This window comes from Dipodomys spectabilis, unplaced genomic scaffold (genome assembly GCF_019054845.1).
Source record: "Dipodomys spectabilis isolate Male_0828 unplaced genomic scaffold, ASM1905484v1 ptg000067l, whole genome shotgun sequence".
Taxonomy (NCBI): domain Eukaryota; kingdom Metazoa; phylum Chordata; class Mammalia; order Rodentia; family Heteromyidae; genus Dipodomys; species Dipodomys spectabilis.
Window position 1 is genome coordinate 4,310,042 of NW_024870744.1, and position 12,130 is coordinate 4,322,171.

The window sequence follows — 12,130 nt, forward strand, 5'->3', positions numbered from 1 at the left end:
CCACTCCCAAAGGGAAGCGTTCATTTCAGCTGCCCCCCCCCGCCCCCGCCCCCCTCTGGCCCCGCATCACCGCGCCCTCATGGGCTGGTCCTGCCTTCCTTACAGATGCCGCCCGGGCACCTTCAACCTCCAGCCCTACAACCCCACCGGCTGCACCCCCTGCTTCTGCTTTGGCCACTCTACCGTGTGCACCGTGGCCCCCGGCTTCCAGACCCAGCCCGTCATCTCAGACTTCCGCCAGGGTAAGCGGCCCCTCTGGTGGAGTACTACTCACCTGTGAAGATTAGCGGGGGCCAGCCACTCACATATATAATCTTAGCTACTCAGGAGGCTGAGATCTGAGGGTCGCAGTTCAAAGCCAGCCCCGGCAGGAAAGTCAGGGAGATTCTCACCTCCAATGAACCACCAGAAAACTGGAAGTGGCGCTGTGGCTCAAGTGGCAGAGCGCTCGGCTTGAGCTGAAGAGCTCAGAGACAGTGCTCAGGCCCAGAGTTCAAGCCCCACGACAGACACCAACAACAGAACAAAAAAGATTAGCTGCCTTGAGCACCCCCACACTGGGGATTTGGGCCCAGCCCCTTGGTGTCCCTCATTCCCTGAGGCCCCCTGGGGTACCTGAGACCTCCTGAGCACAAAGCCTCTGTGGGGGCCTTCCAGGGGCTCAGCCACATCTGCCCCAAATCAGAAACAAGCCCCACCCAGCGCCCCCACCTGCGGCCTCTCCTTCGGGAGACTGGTCCCGGGCTCCAGGGCCCAGCGTGGGGGGGAGCGCGCCCTCTGCTGGAGGCTGTGCAGAAAGCAGCTTGGTGCCAGGGGCTGGGAGCGTGAGCCGGGAGCAGTCATGGGTCCCGCTCGGCCACGCCCACCCCCGTATGACTGCGCTGGTATTGACCCAGGCTTGTGCCTGCTGTGTTCGGCCACAGAGACACCTCTCCAGCCCAACCCTCCCATCTTTTCTGTTTTTTTTTTTTTTGCACTGGTCATTGTGAGACATAGTTTTGATTTCTGCTGGCCCCCTCCCTGCCTGGACGGTGATCCCCCAGATCTCAGCCTCCTGAGCAGCGAGGCTTACAGTAGCTGACCCAAATGACTTGCTCTGAAAGGGAAACAGATGTGAGAAGCATGTCACTTTATTTTTTGACGGTCGTGGGGCTTGAACTCGGCCTGGGCGCTGTCCCTCAGCTCTTCAGCTCAAGGCTAGCGCTCTACCACTTGAGCCACAGTGCCACTTCTGGCTTTTTCTGCTTATGTGGTGCTGAGGAATCAAACCCAGGGCCTCATGCATGCAAGGCAAGCGCTCTACCACTGAGCCACCTTCCCAGCCCCCAAGCACTTTGGGCCTGCTACTTTAAGGTCTGGCTTAGCTCCTCAGCCCCATGTGTCATCATCGGTGGGATGGCATGCACCATGCAGGCCCTGGCGGCCTGCTGCCTGCCTGCCCTGACGGCAACAAGACGAAGGCTGCAAATCGGTCCTGATACAAGGAAGAGGTCATCTGCCAGGCTTGGTGGCTGACACCTGCAGTCCCAGCTGCTCAGGAAGTGAAGATCAGGAGGGCTGTGGCTCAAGGACAGCCTGGGCAAAAGCAAGACCCTCATCTCAAGCAGACTTGGCAGAGCACTTCCTGTCTGTGGCCCAGCTGCTGGGAGATGGAGGGAGGAGGATCAGGGTCCAAGGCTGGCTAGGGCAAAAAGCTTCCCTACTGGGAAACTAACTAAAGCAAAAAGGTGAGCGGGTGTGCTGGCTCACGCCTGTAATCCTAGCTACTCAGGAGGCTGAGATCTGAGGATCATGGTTCAAAGCCAGCCTGGGCAAGTTTCCTTGGGACTTCCTTGAGTCCAGGAGACTCTTATCTCCCATGAACCACCAGAAAAGCGGAAGTGGTGCTGTAGCTCAAGTGGTAGAGCGCTCGCCTTGAGCTGAAGAGCTGAGGGACAGCGCCCAGGCCCAGAGTTCAGGCCCCACAACCGACAAAAAAAAAAAAAAAAGAAAGGTTCAGGCTCAGAAACTTTAAGTAACTTCCCAGAGTCACACAGCCCCGGGAGCCTTGCTGACCGTCCCCTTCTTCCCCTCCCCCTCTCCCGGGAGGGTGCCACAGGGCCTGGAGGGCACGGGCTCTGGGCCGAGCTCAGTAGTTAACTGCCACACTGAGACCAGGGACCAGAGGCCTGGGTTTCCCTCCTGACTGCGCCCTCCCGGGGCACAGGGACGCTGACGCTTGTGCCTGGAAGGGGAGAGAGCTCCAAACACTGGGTCAGGTCTGGTGTTTTTCTTAGAGGTGAATGACCTCAGGTCTCAAGGCCTGCCTCTTCACGTGGACTCAGAACCCTTCTGAGGCTGAGTGTGGTGGCTCACACCTGTAATCCCAGCTACTCGGGAGGCAGAAACCAAGAAAATCATGGTCATAGACCAGCTTGGGCAGAAAAAAAACAAAAGCTATTGAGACCCTATCTCAACCAATACGCTTGGTGTGGCCCTATACTCCTGTCATCCCAGCTAGTAGAGACATAAGTAGCATCGTGGTTCAGGCCAGCGCAGGTATCAAAGCAAGAGCCTATCTGGAAAATGAAGTGAAAAGGCACAGGCACGAAGCCCAAAGTCGGCTGGGGGAGCCGAGCCGAGCCGGCGGACGCCCGAGTTCCCACTGCGGGGCCTCCTCCCTCCCCTCACGCGGCTCACGCATGTGTCCTGTGCTTCTGCCTAGGAGCCGACGGCTGGCGGGCCATGGGCAGCGAGGGTTCGGAGCGGTCCCCACGATGGAGTCCCAGTGGGGTGCTCTTGGGCCCCGGAGACGAGGAGCTCAGGGCGCCAGGTACCTGTGCCTGGTGGGGTGTGTGGGGACACAGGTGGGGAGGGGGGGAGGGTTCGAAGCCAGCCCGGGCAGGAAAGTCTGTGAGACGCTTGTCTCCAGTGAACCACCCAAAAGCCAGAAGTGGAGCTGTGGCTCAAGTGGTAGAGCACCAGCCTTGAGCATAAAAGCTCCGAGACAGCGTCCAGATCAAGTTCAAGTGCCAAGGATGAGTGAACACACACACACACACACACACACACACACACACACACACACACACACACACACACACACAAAAGTCAGCGTGGTGGAGATCCTCACACGCTCCTCTCTGGCCTCCAGAGCGGTTCCTGGGGGACCAGCGGCTCAGCTACGGGCAGCCGCTCACACTGACCCTCCGCGTCCCCCCCGGGGCACCCCCGCCCCCCGTGCGGCTGAAGCTGGGAGGAGCCGGCCTGGACCTGGCCCTGAAACCCTCCAGCTCCTCTGGACCCCCGGGGGCCGGACAGCCGGGGCTGCTGCAGCTCCACTTCCTGTAAGTGTGCCCGCCCTTGGCCTGGGCTGGGGTGGGCAGCGTGCTCTTCCCGGGGCGGGCACTGGGCCCAGCCCCTGCGTGGGGGGAACTTCAGCACCCATGGCTTCCCCTCTAGCCTGCAGGAGACGTCTGAGGACGCCAGCCCCCCACTGCCTGCCTTCCACTTCCAGAGGCTGCTCACCAACCTGACCATTCTGGGCATCCGGGCCAGCGGCCAAGGCACGAGCACTTCCGGTCAGTAAGATGGCAGCCAGCCTGGCCCTGGCTGGCCCCCGTTGTGTATGGCCATGAAACCCCACTGAAGTGGGCATGAGGCTCAGATCAGCACACAGCCATGGCATCGGGGCGGTGGCCGGGGACAGAGCTAAGGTCGGGCCATGGGGGCGGGGGGTGGGGGGGAGAGGGGCAGGCGGGGGGGGGCAGCCTGCGGCTAGGACTGTTAGGTCCAGCACGGATGGCTCTGTGCCCACATTGTCCCCTCCTGGTCACTGGGGGTATTGCATCCCAGCCACCCTGGAGCAGACCTCCTTTGTCAGCTCCCAAAGGAACTTGATGTGGATGACCTTTGACCTGTCCATGGTTATGGCCCCCCCCCCCCCGCCCCTGCATGCACAAGTACACACCTGTAACCCCACTACATGAGAAGCATAAATGGAGAATTGTAGTCCAGGCAGGCCTAGGTTGAAATGGGAAACTCTACCTCAAAAATAGCCAAAAACCAGCCAGACACCGTGGTTAAAGCCTGTCAGCCTAGCGACTCAGGAGGCCGAGATTGGGAGACCATGGTGTGAGACAGGACTCATGGTGGTGGTCAGGCACAGAGCGACCCCCTGGCTTGAAAAGAATCCATTTCAGGGCTGGGAAGGTGGCTCCGTGGTAGAGCGTTTGCCTTGCATGCCTGAGGCCCTGGGTTCAATTCCTCAGCACTACATAAGCAAAAAGAAAAAAGCCGGAAGTGGGCTGTGTTTCAAGTGGTAGAGTGCTACCCTTGAGCTGAAGAGCTGAGGGACAGCGCCCAGGTCCAGAGTTCAGGCCCCACGACCCACCCACCCCCCCCCCCCCAAAAAAAGAAAAGAACCCATTTCAGAGGGGACTGGTGGAGTGATTTGTGATAGAGTGCCTACTTTGCCAACAGGAGGCTGTGAGTTCAAAGCCCAGCACCACCCCCTAAAAAACTCAGATACCTCGTTCCTGTGTGTAAGGCAAAGTAGAAGGCTGAGTGTGGTGCTTCATACCTGGAATCCCAGCAATGTAGAAGGCAAATAACTAAGTGGAAAAGGGCGGGTGGGTGGGACACCTGTGGCTCACCCCCTCCTGGTTACCAGGAGAAGACAGACCAGGCGGACAAACCCTAGAGACTCTTACCTCCAATTAACCAGCAAAAACAAGAAACTGGGGTGTGGTTCAAGTGGTAGTGTTTTACAGGAACTAGATCAGCGAGATACAGAGAAGCTACGTTGTGAGAGGTAGAGTCTTTATTTGAAAGCCGGTGACTGTGGTCTCCTGCCCAAAGACCTGCAGCCCCAAGTGCAGTTATTACAGAACTTACAAGCCAAAAAAAATACCCACACCCAGGGGGCTGGGAAGGTGGCTCAGTGGTAGAGTGTTTGCTTAGCATGCATGCAGCCCTGGGTTCGATTCCTCAGTACCACATACACAGAAAAGGCTGAAAGTAGGCTGTGGCTCAAGTGGTAGAGCACTAGCCTTGAGCAAAAGAAGCTCAGGGACAGTGCCCAGGCCCTGAGTTGAAGCCCCAGGACTGGCCAAAAAGAAAAAACATACAGCAAAGCAGATGTCACATGGTCTAGGGACTAGCAAAGCATCTCCTACGGGAGAAAGTTATCTAGGAGGAGCAATCTAGGACAACCAAGGGCAATTGTTCTCTGGGGCAAAACTTTCCTGGAGCTAAACAACTCTGAAGCACCTGCAAAGTAAAGAACACCACCTCGGGGGCTGCTTACCCACCCACCACACCACTGCAGATCAAAGAGAGTCCTCTGGAGTGCTGGGAACGGGGCGGAAATTCCCCAGCATCTGTTAAGACGCCTGTCCACTGTTGCTGAGCTTTGGCTCTCAAGGCTAGCTTCTCTACCACTTGAGCCACAGTTCCGCTTCCCATGGACTTTTCTCTCGGGGCTGGCTTCAAACTATGATCTCAGATCTCAGCCTCCTGAGCAGTTAGACGAGCATGAGCCACTGGCTTTCCCTCTCCTCCTCTTCTCTACCCTCCCCTTTCCTCCACTTCTCTTCCCCCTCCTTTCCTCTCTTCCCCTCCCCTTCCAGCAACTTCTGTGGATGGAAGCCAGGGACTGGAATGCTAAGCACACGTTCATCCGCTGGGCCACGCCGCAGCCCCGTGTCTGTCCTTGTGCTGCCCCTTGCTCTGACGATGGATTCTCGGGCTGCCTGTCACCCATGCCCACGGGCCCCCCTTGTGCTGCAGGCCAAGTGTTCCTGACAGAGGTCCAACTCCCATCTGTGCAGCCCGGGCCCGGGCCTGCTCCACCGGCCGCCTGGGTAGAGGCCTGCTCCTGTCCCCGGGGCTACACCGGCCAGTTCTGCGAGTCCTGTGCTCCGGGATACAAAAGGGAGATGCCCCAGGGGGGCCCCTACACCCGCTGTGTCCCCTGCACCTGTAACCAGCATGGCACCTGCAACCCCAACACAGGTGAGTCCCCCAAAACCTAGCAAATGGCTCCGCTGGCCCCAGCATCAGCCTGGCACGGGCACCGCGCCCCTGGCACCAGTGTGTGGACTCACCGTCCACATGTCCATCCCCCCATGTCCAGCCCCTGGCCTTGCCACATAGCTGTGAGGGAGGGCAGGGCACGCTGGCAGAAGCTCCTGGGCATCACCCCAGAGCCACCAACCTGCCACGCTTACCCCCAACCCGTGGACAGTGCTCACACCACCTTGAGGACCAGGCTACCCGGAGGTCAGGAGACACCAGGCCCAGACTGCCACTAGCTGGGAGCTTGGGGTATCAGCCTGGGAAATGTGGGGGCACAAGTCCTTTCCGTCCAGGGCCTGGGGAGATCATGTGACACTGCCACCCCCCTTTCTGGTGGGCTCTGCTTCCCTCCAGGCTCTGCAGACCCCGTCTCCTGAGTTGCAGGGAGGCTGCATGGCCACTAGGTGGCAGAGCTGTGCCTTCCACCAGCCAGAGCATGCTGGTCTCCACCTACAGAGGAGTGGACTGATAGAGACGGGGCCTGGAGGGGGTGGTGGGCAGGACACAGGCTTCTCTCCACCTCTTGCACCTTGGCCTTTCACACCAAGTCACTTGCTGCTTCCCGAGAGCAGATGGAATCTCTGGTACTCCCAGCCCAGGAAAGGCCTCCCTTGCTGTACCTGTGTCAGACATCACCAGTGGAGCCCAGAGGAGGCCTCCCTTCCTATGCCCATGGCAGGCATCACCAGTGGAGCCCAGAAGAGGCCTCATCATCTTTCCCAGACAGTGCTCAGACAGCCTGTACAGCAGAATGCAGCACATCCTCTCTCATGAGATGGGACTGTTACTTTTTGTGTTTTGTTTCTGTCCCCAGAGCCTCTGGCTCTGCCATGGCCACCTGCCCTGTAGATAAGCCTTTATGTATACAATGAGAGCAGCTAGGACCAGGATTGAGCCCTGAGTGCCGACCTCTCGGCTGCCACCCTTGCTTGTCCAAGGCCCTGGCCCCTCTGTCCGCCTCCGCCCTGGGTGCTGGGTGCTGCTGGGAGCTCCTGCGCTGGTGGCTCAGGCAGCCCCACAGTAGGCCTCCCTTCTGGGCACCCCAGGCTCTAAGCAGATGCCAGGTGCTACAGGACTGGAGAAAGGGGGTGCAGAATCCTCTCTTTTCAGACACCAGGCAGGCTCTGATACCCAGCACAAAGGACGGGTGAGCTCTGCGGGCAAGCAGGGGCTGGATGCCAGGGTCTGTGCTCGGGGAGGGGGAGGGGTTTCCTGTCTCCCCCTTGTAGGAGAACAGCAAGAACAAGGCCACCTGTTGGCTCAGAGAAAGGCTTGGCACACAGTCTATTAGTGACAGTAGAAATATTGCCAGGTGTCCGTGTCATCCTAGCTACTCAGGAGGCTGAGAGCTGAGGATCTCGGTTCAAAGCCAGCCCTGGCAGGAAAGGCTGTGAGACTCTTATCTCCACTAAACCGCTCAAAACTGGAAGTGGCGCTGTGGCTCAAGTGGTAGAGCGCTCGCCTTGAGCTGAAGAGCTGAGGGACAGCGCCCAAGCCCAGAGCTCAAAGAAAGAAGGAAATATTAGCCACGTGTGTCAGGAATGTGTGGTACCTTGAACACATGACCTCAGCAAGTCTCAACACAACGGTGGGGGCAACGGCACTGGTATCCCCGTTTTGTAGGGGAGGAGAGGGCAGGGGGAGGGCGGAGAGGTTGGGGAGGAGCGGGGAGAGGGCCGTGTGCTCCCACTCCAGGCCCGGACTCTGCATCTCCCACCGAGGCCCGCCGGCCCGGGGGACTTCCCAGCGGAGGTGGCACTGGGCTGGTGCTGGTCTCACCCTTCAGGGGTCTGCCTGTGCGCCCACCACACCGAGGGCCCCTCCTGCGAGCGCTGCGCGCCGGGTTTCCATGGCAACGCCTTCACCGGCCGAGCGGACGCCTGCCAGCCCTGCCCATGCCCCGGACGGTTGGCCTGCACTGTCGTCCCAGACAGTGGGGAGGTGGTGTGCACCCACTGCCCCCAGGGCCAGAGAGGTGAGCGCTTTGTGGGCAGGGTGGGGGGCTGCCCGGTGCTCTGCCCCTGCCCTGGGTCCAGGGGTGATGTCCTCGGTTTCGTTTCTGGCACGTGGGAAAGGAGCCCAGTTTAGGGGTGGCAGGCATGACATCTGGTGGCCCCGAGCCCCCCAGTCACGGCCCCCAGCCTGAGCATGAGTGGGTGAGCTGTGAGGAGGCCCCGCAGAGCCTGGAGTGGCGGCCTGAGGTGGAGAGGAGGCCTCCATGCTCCCGCTGAGTCCCTGGAGATCCTGACGCATGGCCGACGCCGGAAACCAACCATGGTGGAACTTCTGTTAAGCTTTAAGCTTTTAAAACGTCCTCCAGCCGGGCGCTCGTGGCTTGTGCCGGGATCCTAACTCCCCAGCAGGCCGGGAGCTGAGGATTGCCGAGCAGCGGCAGGCAGGGCTGAAAAGTCCCTGACACCCTTCTCTCCAGTGAAACAGCAAAAAGCCAGAAGTGGAGCTGTGGCTCAAGTGGTAGCGGGCTGGCCTGGAAGAAGGCTCAGGGACAGCACCCAGGCCCTGAGTTCAAGCCCCAGTCCCTGCAAACACACACGCACATGCTCGCGTGCACACACACATACACACCCAGGAACCCGACAGCGTAGGCAAGCGAGGCAACCCACCCTACCTTTGCTGTTGCCACTCCGGTCCTGTGTGGCTCTTGGAGCCCGGAAGGCTCTGCTCTGTGTGGATTTGTGCAGAGGTGGGCCTGTGTGCAAAGACAGGCCAACGCCGTGCTGTACAAGTTTGAGTTCAGCTTCTGAGTCCACGCTGGGTCCCCCAGCTGCCACCACACCCCACAGCTCCCACAACAGCCGGAGGCTGGAAGGGGCCGCAGTGGCCCTGCTCAGCCAGGGCAGGGAAGGCGTCCACGTGACCCCGAATGACCCACTCGAGGGACTTCAGAAAGCTCAAGAAATGGGAGGCAGAGGGGACAGGAGTGATGAGGATAGGATGGGGGAGGGGAGGGGGACGGGGGAGGAAGAGGATGGTGATGAGGGTGAGGGGTGATGAAGAGGACAGTGGGAGGAGGAGGGTGAGGGGTGAGGAAGAGGACGGTGGGAGGAGGAGGGTGAGGGGTGAGGAAGAGGACGGTGGGAGGAGGAGGGTGAGGGGTGAGGAAGAGGACGGTGGGAGGAGGGTGAGGGGTGAGGAAGAGGACGGTGGGAGGAGGACAATGGCGATGGTAGGGAGGAGTGGGGACATGAAGCTGCTCAGCATGGTTAGGTGAAGGCAGGACAGTGACTCAGCGGAGCAGAGGCGGAAGACGCCCTCCATGGTGGCCAGATGACCCCGAGGGAGAGAGGCTGGTGAGGAAGACGGTGATGGAGACAATCAGGATGGTGGCCTGGGTAGCAAGGAGAAGGAGGCGGCGGCATCTACTGCGCCTTCTCTGTGGTCCTGCGAGGTCACTGTCTAGTCCTCCGCTTTACAGACAAGCATGCTGTGTCTGGAGAGGCCCTGTGGCCTGCTGAGGGCAGGCAGCCGCACCCAGATCCTGTGTGGGAACCTGGAGGAGACTAAGGAACTGGCTCAGTGTCAGGCTGGGCTGTCTGGGAGGGGGGCTGCAGGAGGCACTGGTGACCATGTCATCCCCAGGGAGTCCTGCAGGGGGCGCTGGTGAGCATGTCATCCCCAGGGAGTCCTGCAGGGGGCGCTGGTGAGCATATCATTCCCCAGAGTCCTGCAGGGGGCGCTGGTGAGCCTGCCACCCCCAGGGAGTCCTGCAGGGGGCACTGGTGAGCCTGCCACCCCCAGAGCCCTGCAGGGGACGCTGGTGAGCCTGCCACCCCCAGGGAGTCCTGCAGGGGACGCTGGTGAGCATGCCACCCCCAGGGAGTCCTGCAGGGGGTGCAGGTGAGCCTGCCACCCCCAGGGAGTCCTGCAGGGGGCGCTGGTGAGCCTGCCACCCCCAGGGAGTCCTGCAAGGGGTGCAGCCCAGGCCTCCCCCAGGGTATGCTGGTGGCCACCTCTCCTCACCCCTGCTCCCTCCATCACAGGGCGGCGCTGCGAGCAGTGTGAGGATGGGTTTTTTGGAGACCCTCTGGGAGTCCGTGGGGCCCCGCAGCCCTGCCGCCCATGCCCATGCAGCGGGAACGTGGACCCCAACGCCGTGGGCAACTGTGACCCCCAGTCCGGCCGCTGCCTGCGCTGCCTGCACAACACCACGGGCCCCCGCTGCGAGCGCTGTCGGGAGGGCTTCTACGGGAGCGCCCTGGCCCTGCGGCCAGCAGACAAATGCACGCGTGAGTGCCCAGCACCCCAGCCACAGGGGGCGGGGGGCTGGAGTGGGGTTCCTTAGTCTTGTCCTGTCCCATGACCCAGATCAAGTGGCTGAAGACGCCACCAGAACCAGCTAGCCGCTCAGCACCGCTGTGCAGCCCTGCTCAGGTCCCTCTCCTTCTCTGTCTCCTGGACAGAGACTGATGTGTTAGAAGCTCCAATCCCCGACTCTTCCTCTTCTATGCCTTGGTGACATGCTCTTCCCATGGAAGGCGGAGCGTGAATCTGGGATCCCGGATGTTTTTTTCACTGAAGGCTGGCGCTCTACTACTTGAGCCACAGCTCTACTTCTGGCTTTTGGTGGTTTGTTGGAGATAGAGTCTCATGGACTTTCCTGCCCAGGCTGGCTTTGAACCGTGATCCTCAGATCTCAGCCTCCTGAGTAGCAGGGTTTGCACAGGTGCACAGCTTGGCTGTCTCTTTAGCTGGGTCTTTACCCCTTCTTCAGGAAGGGTTGAGGAACATGGGCCCCTCTCAAGGTCTTGGGCTCCCCCAGCTTCTTGGCCTCTGCTGGACCCTAAATGTTAAGCAGATGCATGGGAAAATGTCCTAAAGCCTTTCCTGCACCCCATAGCCTGCGGCTGCCACCCAGGGGGCTCCGTCAGCGAGCTGAGACCCTGCCACCCGGTGACCGGTCAGTGCACCTGCCTGTCTCACGTGACCGGAAGGGACTGTGGTCACTGCTGCCCTGGTTTTTACGACCTCCAGCCAGGGAGAGGCTGCCAAAGGTGAGCGCCAGACGGGTGGGGGGCCACCACTGGCTGGCATTTTTGGGAAGTGCCCACAGATGGGCAGCCTGGGGGAACAGTGGTGGACTCAAGGGAAAAGACCAAGGAAGGCAAACAGGTTTGTCCCTTGTAGGACTTCCCAGAGCCTTTGGTGTGCTCACGCGCTCTGGCGTGTCCGCCAAGGCCTTGGGTGTCCGGTGTCCGTGGCCTGGGCTGGGCCGGGCGTGGCCACGGCAGCTCACGGCCGGTTCTCCCCACGCACACAGCTGCAAGTGTCACCCACTGGGCTCCCAGGAGAATCGGTGTCACCCTGAAACGGGCCAGTGCCCTTGCCGCCCGGGGGTCACCGGCCAGGCCTGCGACAGGTGCCAGCTGGGCTTCTTCGGCTTTTCTGCCAAGGGGTGCCGGGGTAAGCGAGCAAGGTTTTCCCGTGTGCGCCCGCCCTTCCTGAGCTCGGGTCTGGGGGACACTGAAGCATGGCCATCTCCACTCTGATCTGATGGGAGGCCCCAGGGAAGGGCCGAGGACTCTGCTCTTGGGGCCGTGGGATCCTGGGGGCCCCCCAAGGCATCCGGGAGCAGGACAGCCCATGAGACACTCACCCCCCCCCCCCCCGCAGCTTGCAGGTGCTCCCCGCTGGGCGCCGCCTCCGCCCAGTGCCACGAGAACAGCACGTGCGTGTGCAGGCCCGGCTTCGTGGGCTACAAGTGTGACCGCTGCCAAAGCAACTTCTTCCTCGCTGCAGACGGCAGCCACTGCCAGGAGTGCCCGGCCTGCTACGCCCTGGTGGAGGAGGGGGTGAGCTGCCCGGGCTGCCCCGCCTTCCCCTGCATTCCACGCGCCCCTTCTGTGAGCGCCAGCCCCGGGCGGGACTCGGAGGCCAGCATGCTCACCCACGGCCCCTGGGCCTCCTGTGCCTGCCGGCAACCTCGCCGCTGCTGCCCACCCGCCACCTCTCTCTCCTTCCTCGGCCCTTCTCCCCTCCACCTGCCAGCTCCTCCCTGGCCCACCCAGCCTCTGGGCTCTTCCCCATTCCCAGTGGGCAGGACTAAGGGAGGTCCTGA

General features: G+C 61.1%; 1 protein-coding gene across 1 annotated transcript in view; it reads left to right on the forward strand.

Moving 5' to 3' along the window:
* The window catches only part of Lamc3 (laminin subunit gamma 3), a 48,989-nt gene that overhangs the window by 21,573 nt on the left and 15,286 nt on the right, over positions 1–12,130 (forward strand). The window contains exons 8-17 of the mRNA XM_042680876.1: positions 106–242; positions 2,705–2,812; positions 3,134–3,326; positions 3,442–3,560; positions 5,770–5,994; positions 7,844–8,032; positions 10,056–10,301; positions 10,913–11,066; positions 11,333–11,475; positions 11,686–11,864. Of these exons, the coding sequence (XP_042536810.1) occupies positions 106–242; positions 2,705–2,812; positions 3,134–3,326; positions 3,442–3,560; positions 5,770–5,994; positions 7,844–8,032; positions 10,056–10,301; positions 10,913–11,066; positions 11,333–11,475; positions 11,686–11,864 (1,693 nt within the window). The remainder of the gene's footprint in view (positions 1–105; positions 243–2,704; positions 2,813–3,133; positions 3,327–3,441; positions 3,561–5,769; positions 5,995–7,843; positions 8,033–10,055; positions 10,302–10,912; positions 11,067–11,332; positions 11,476–11,685; positions 11,865–12,130) is intronic.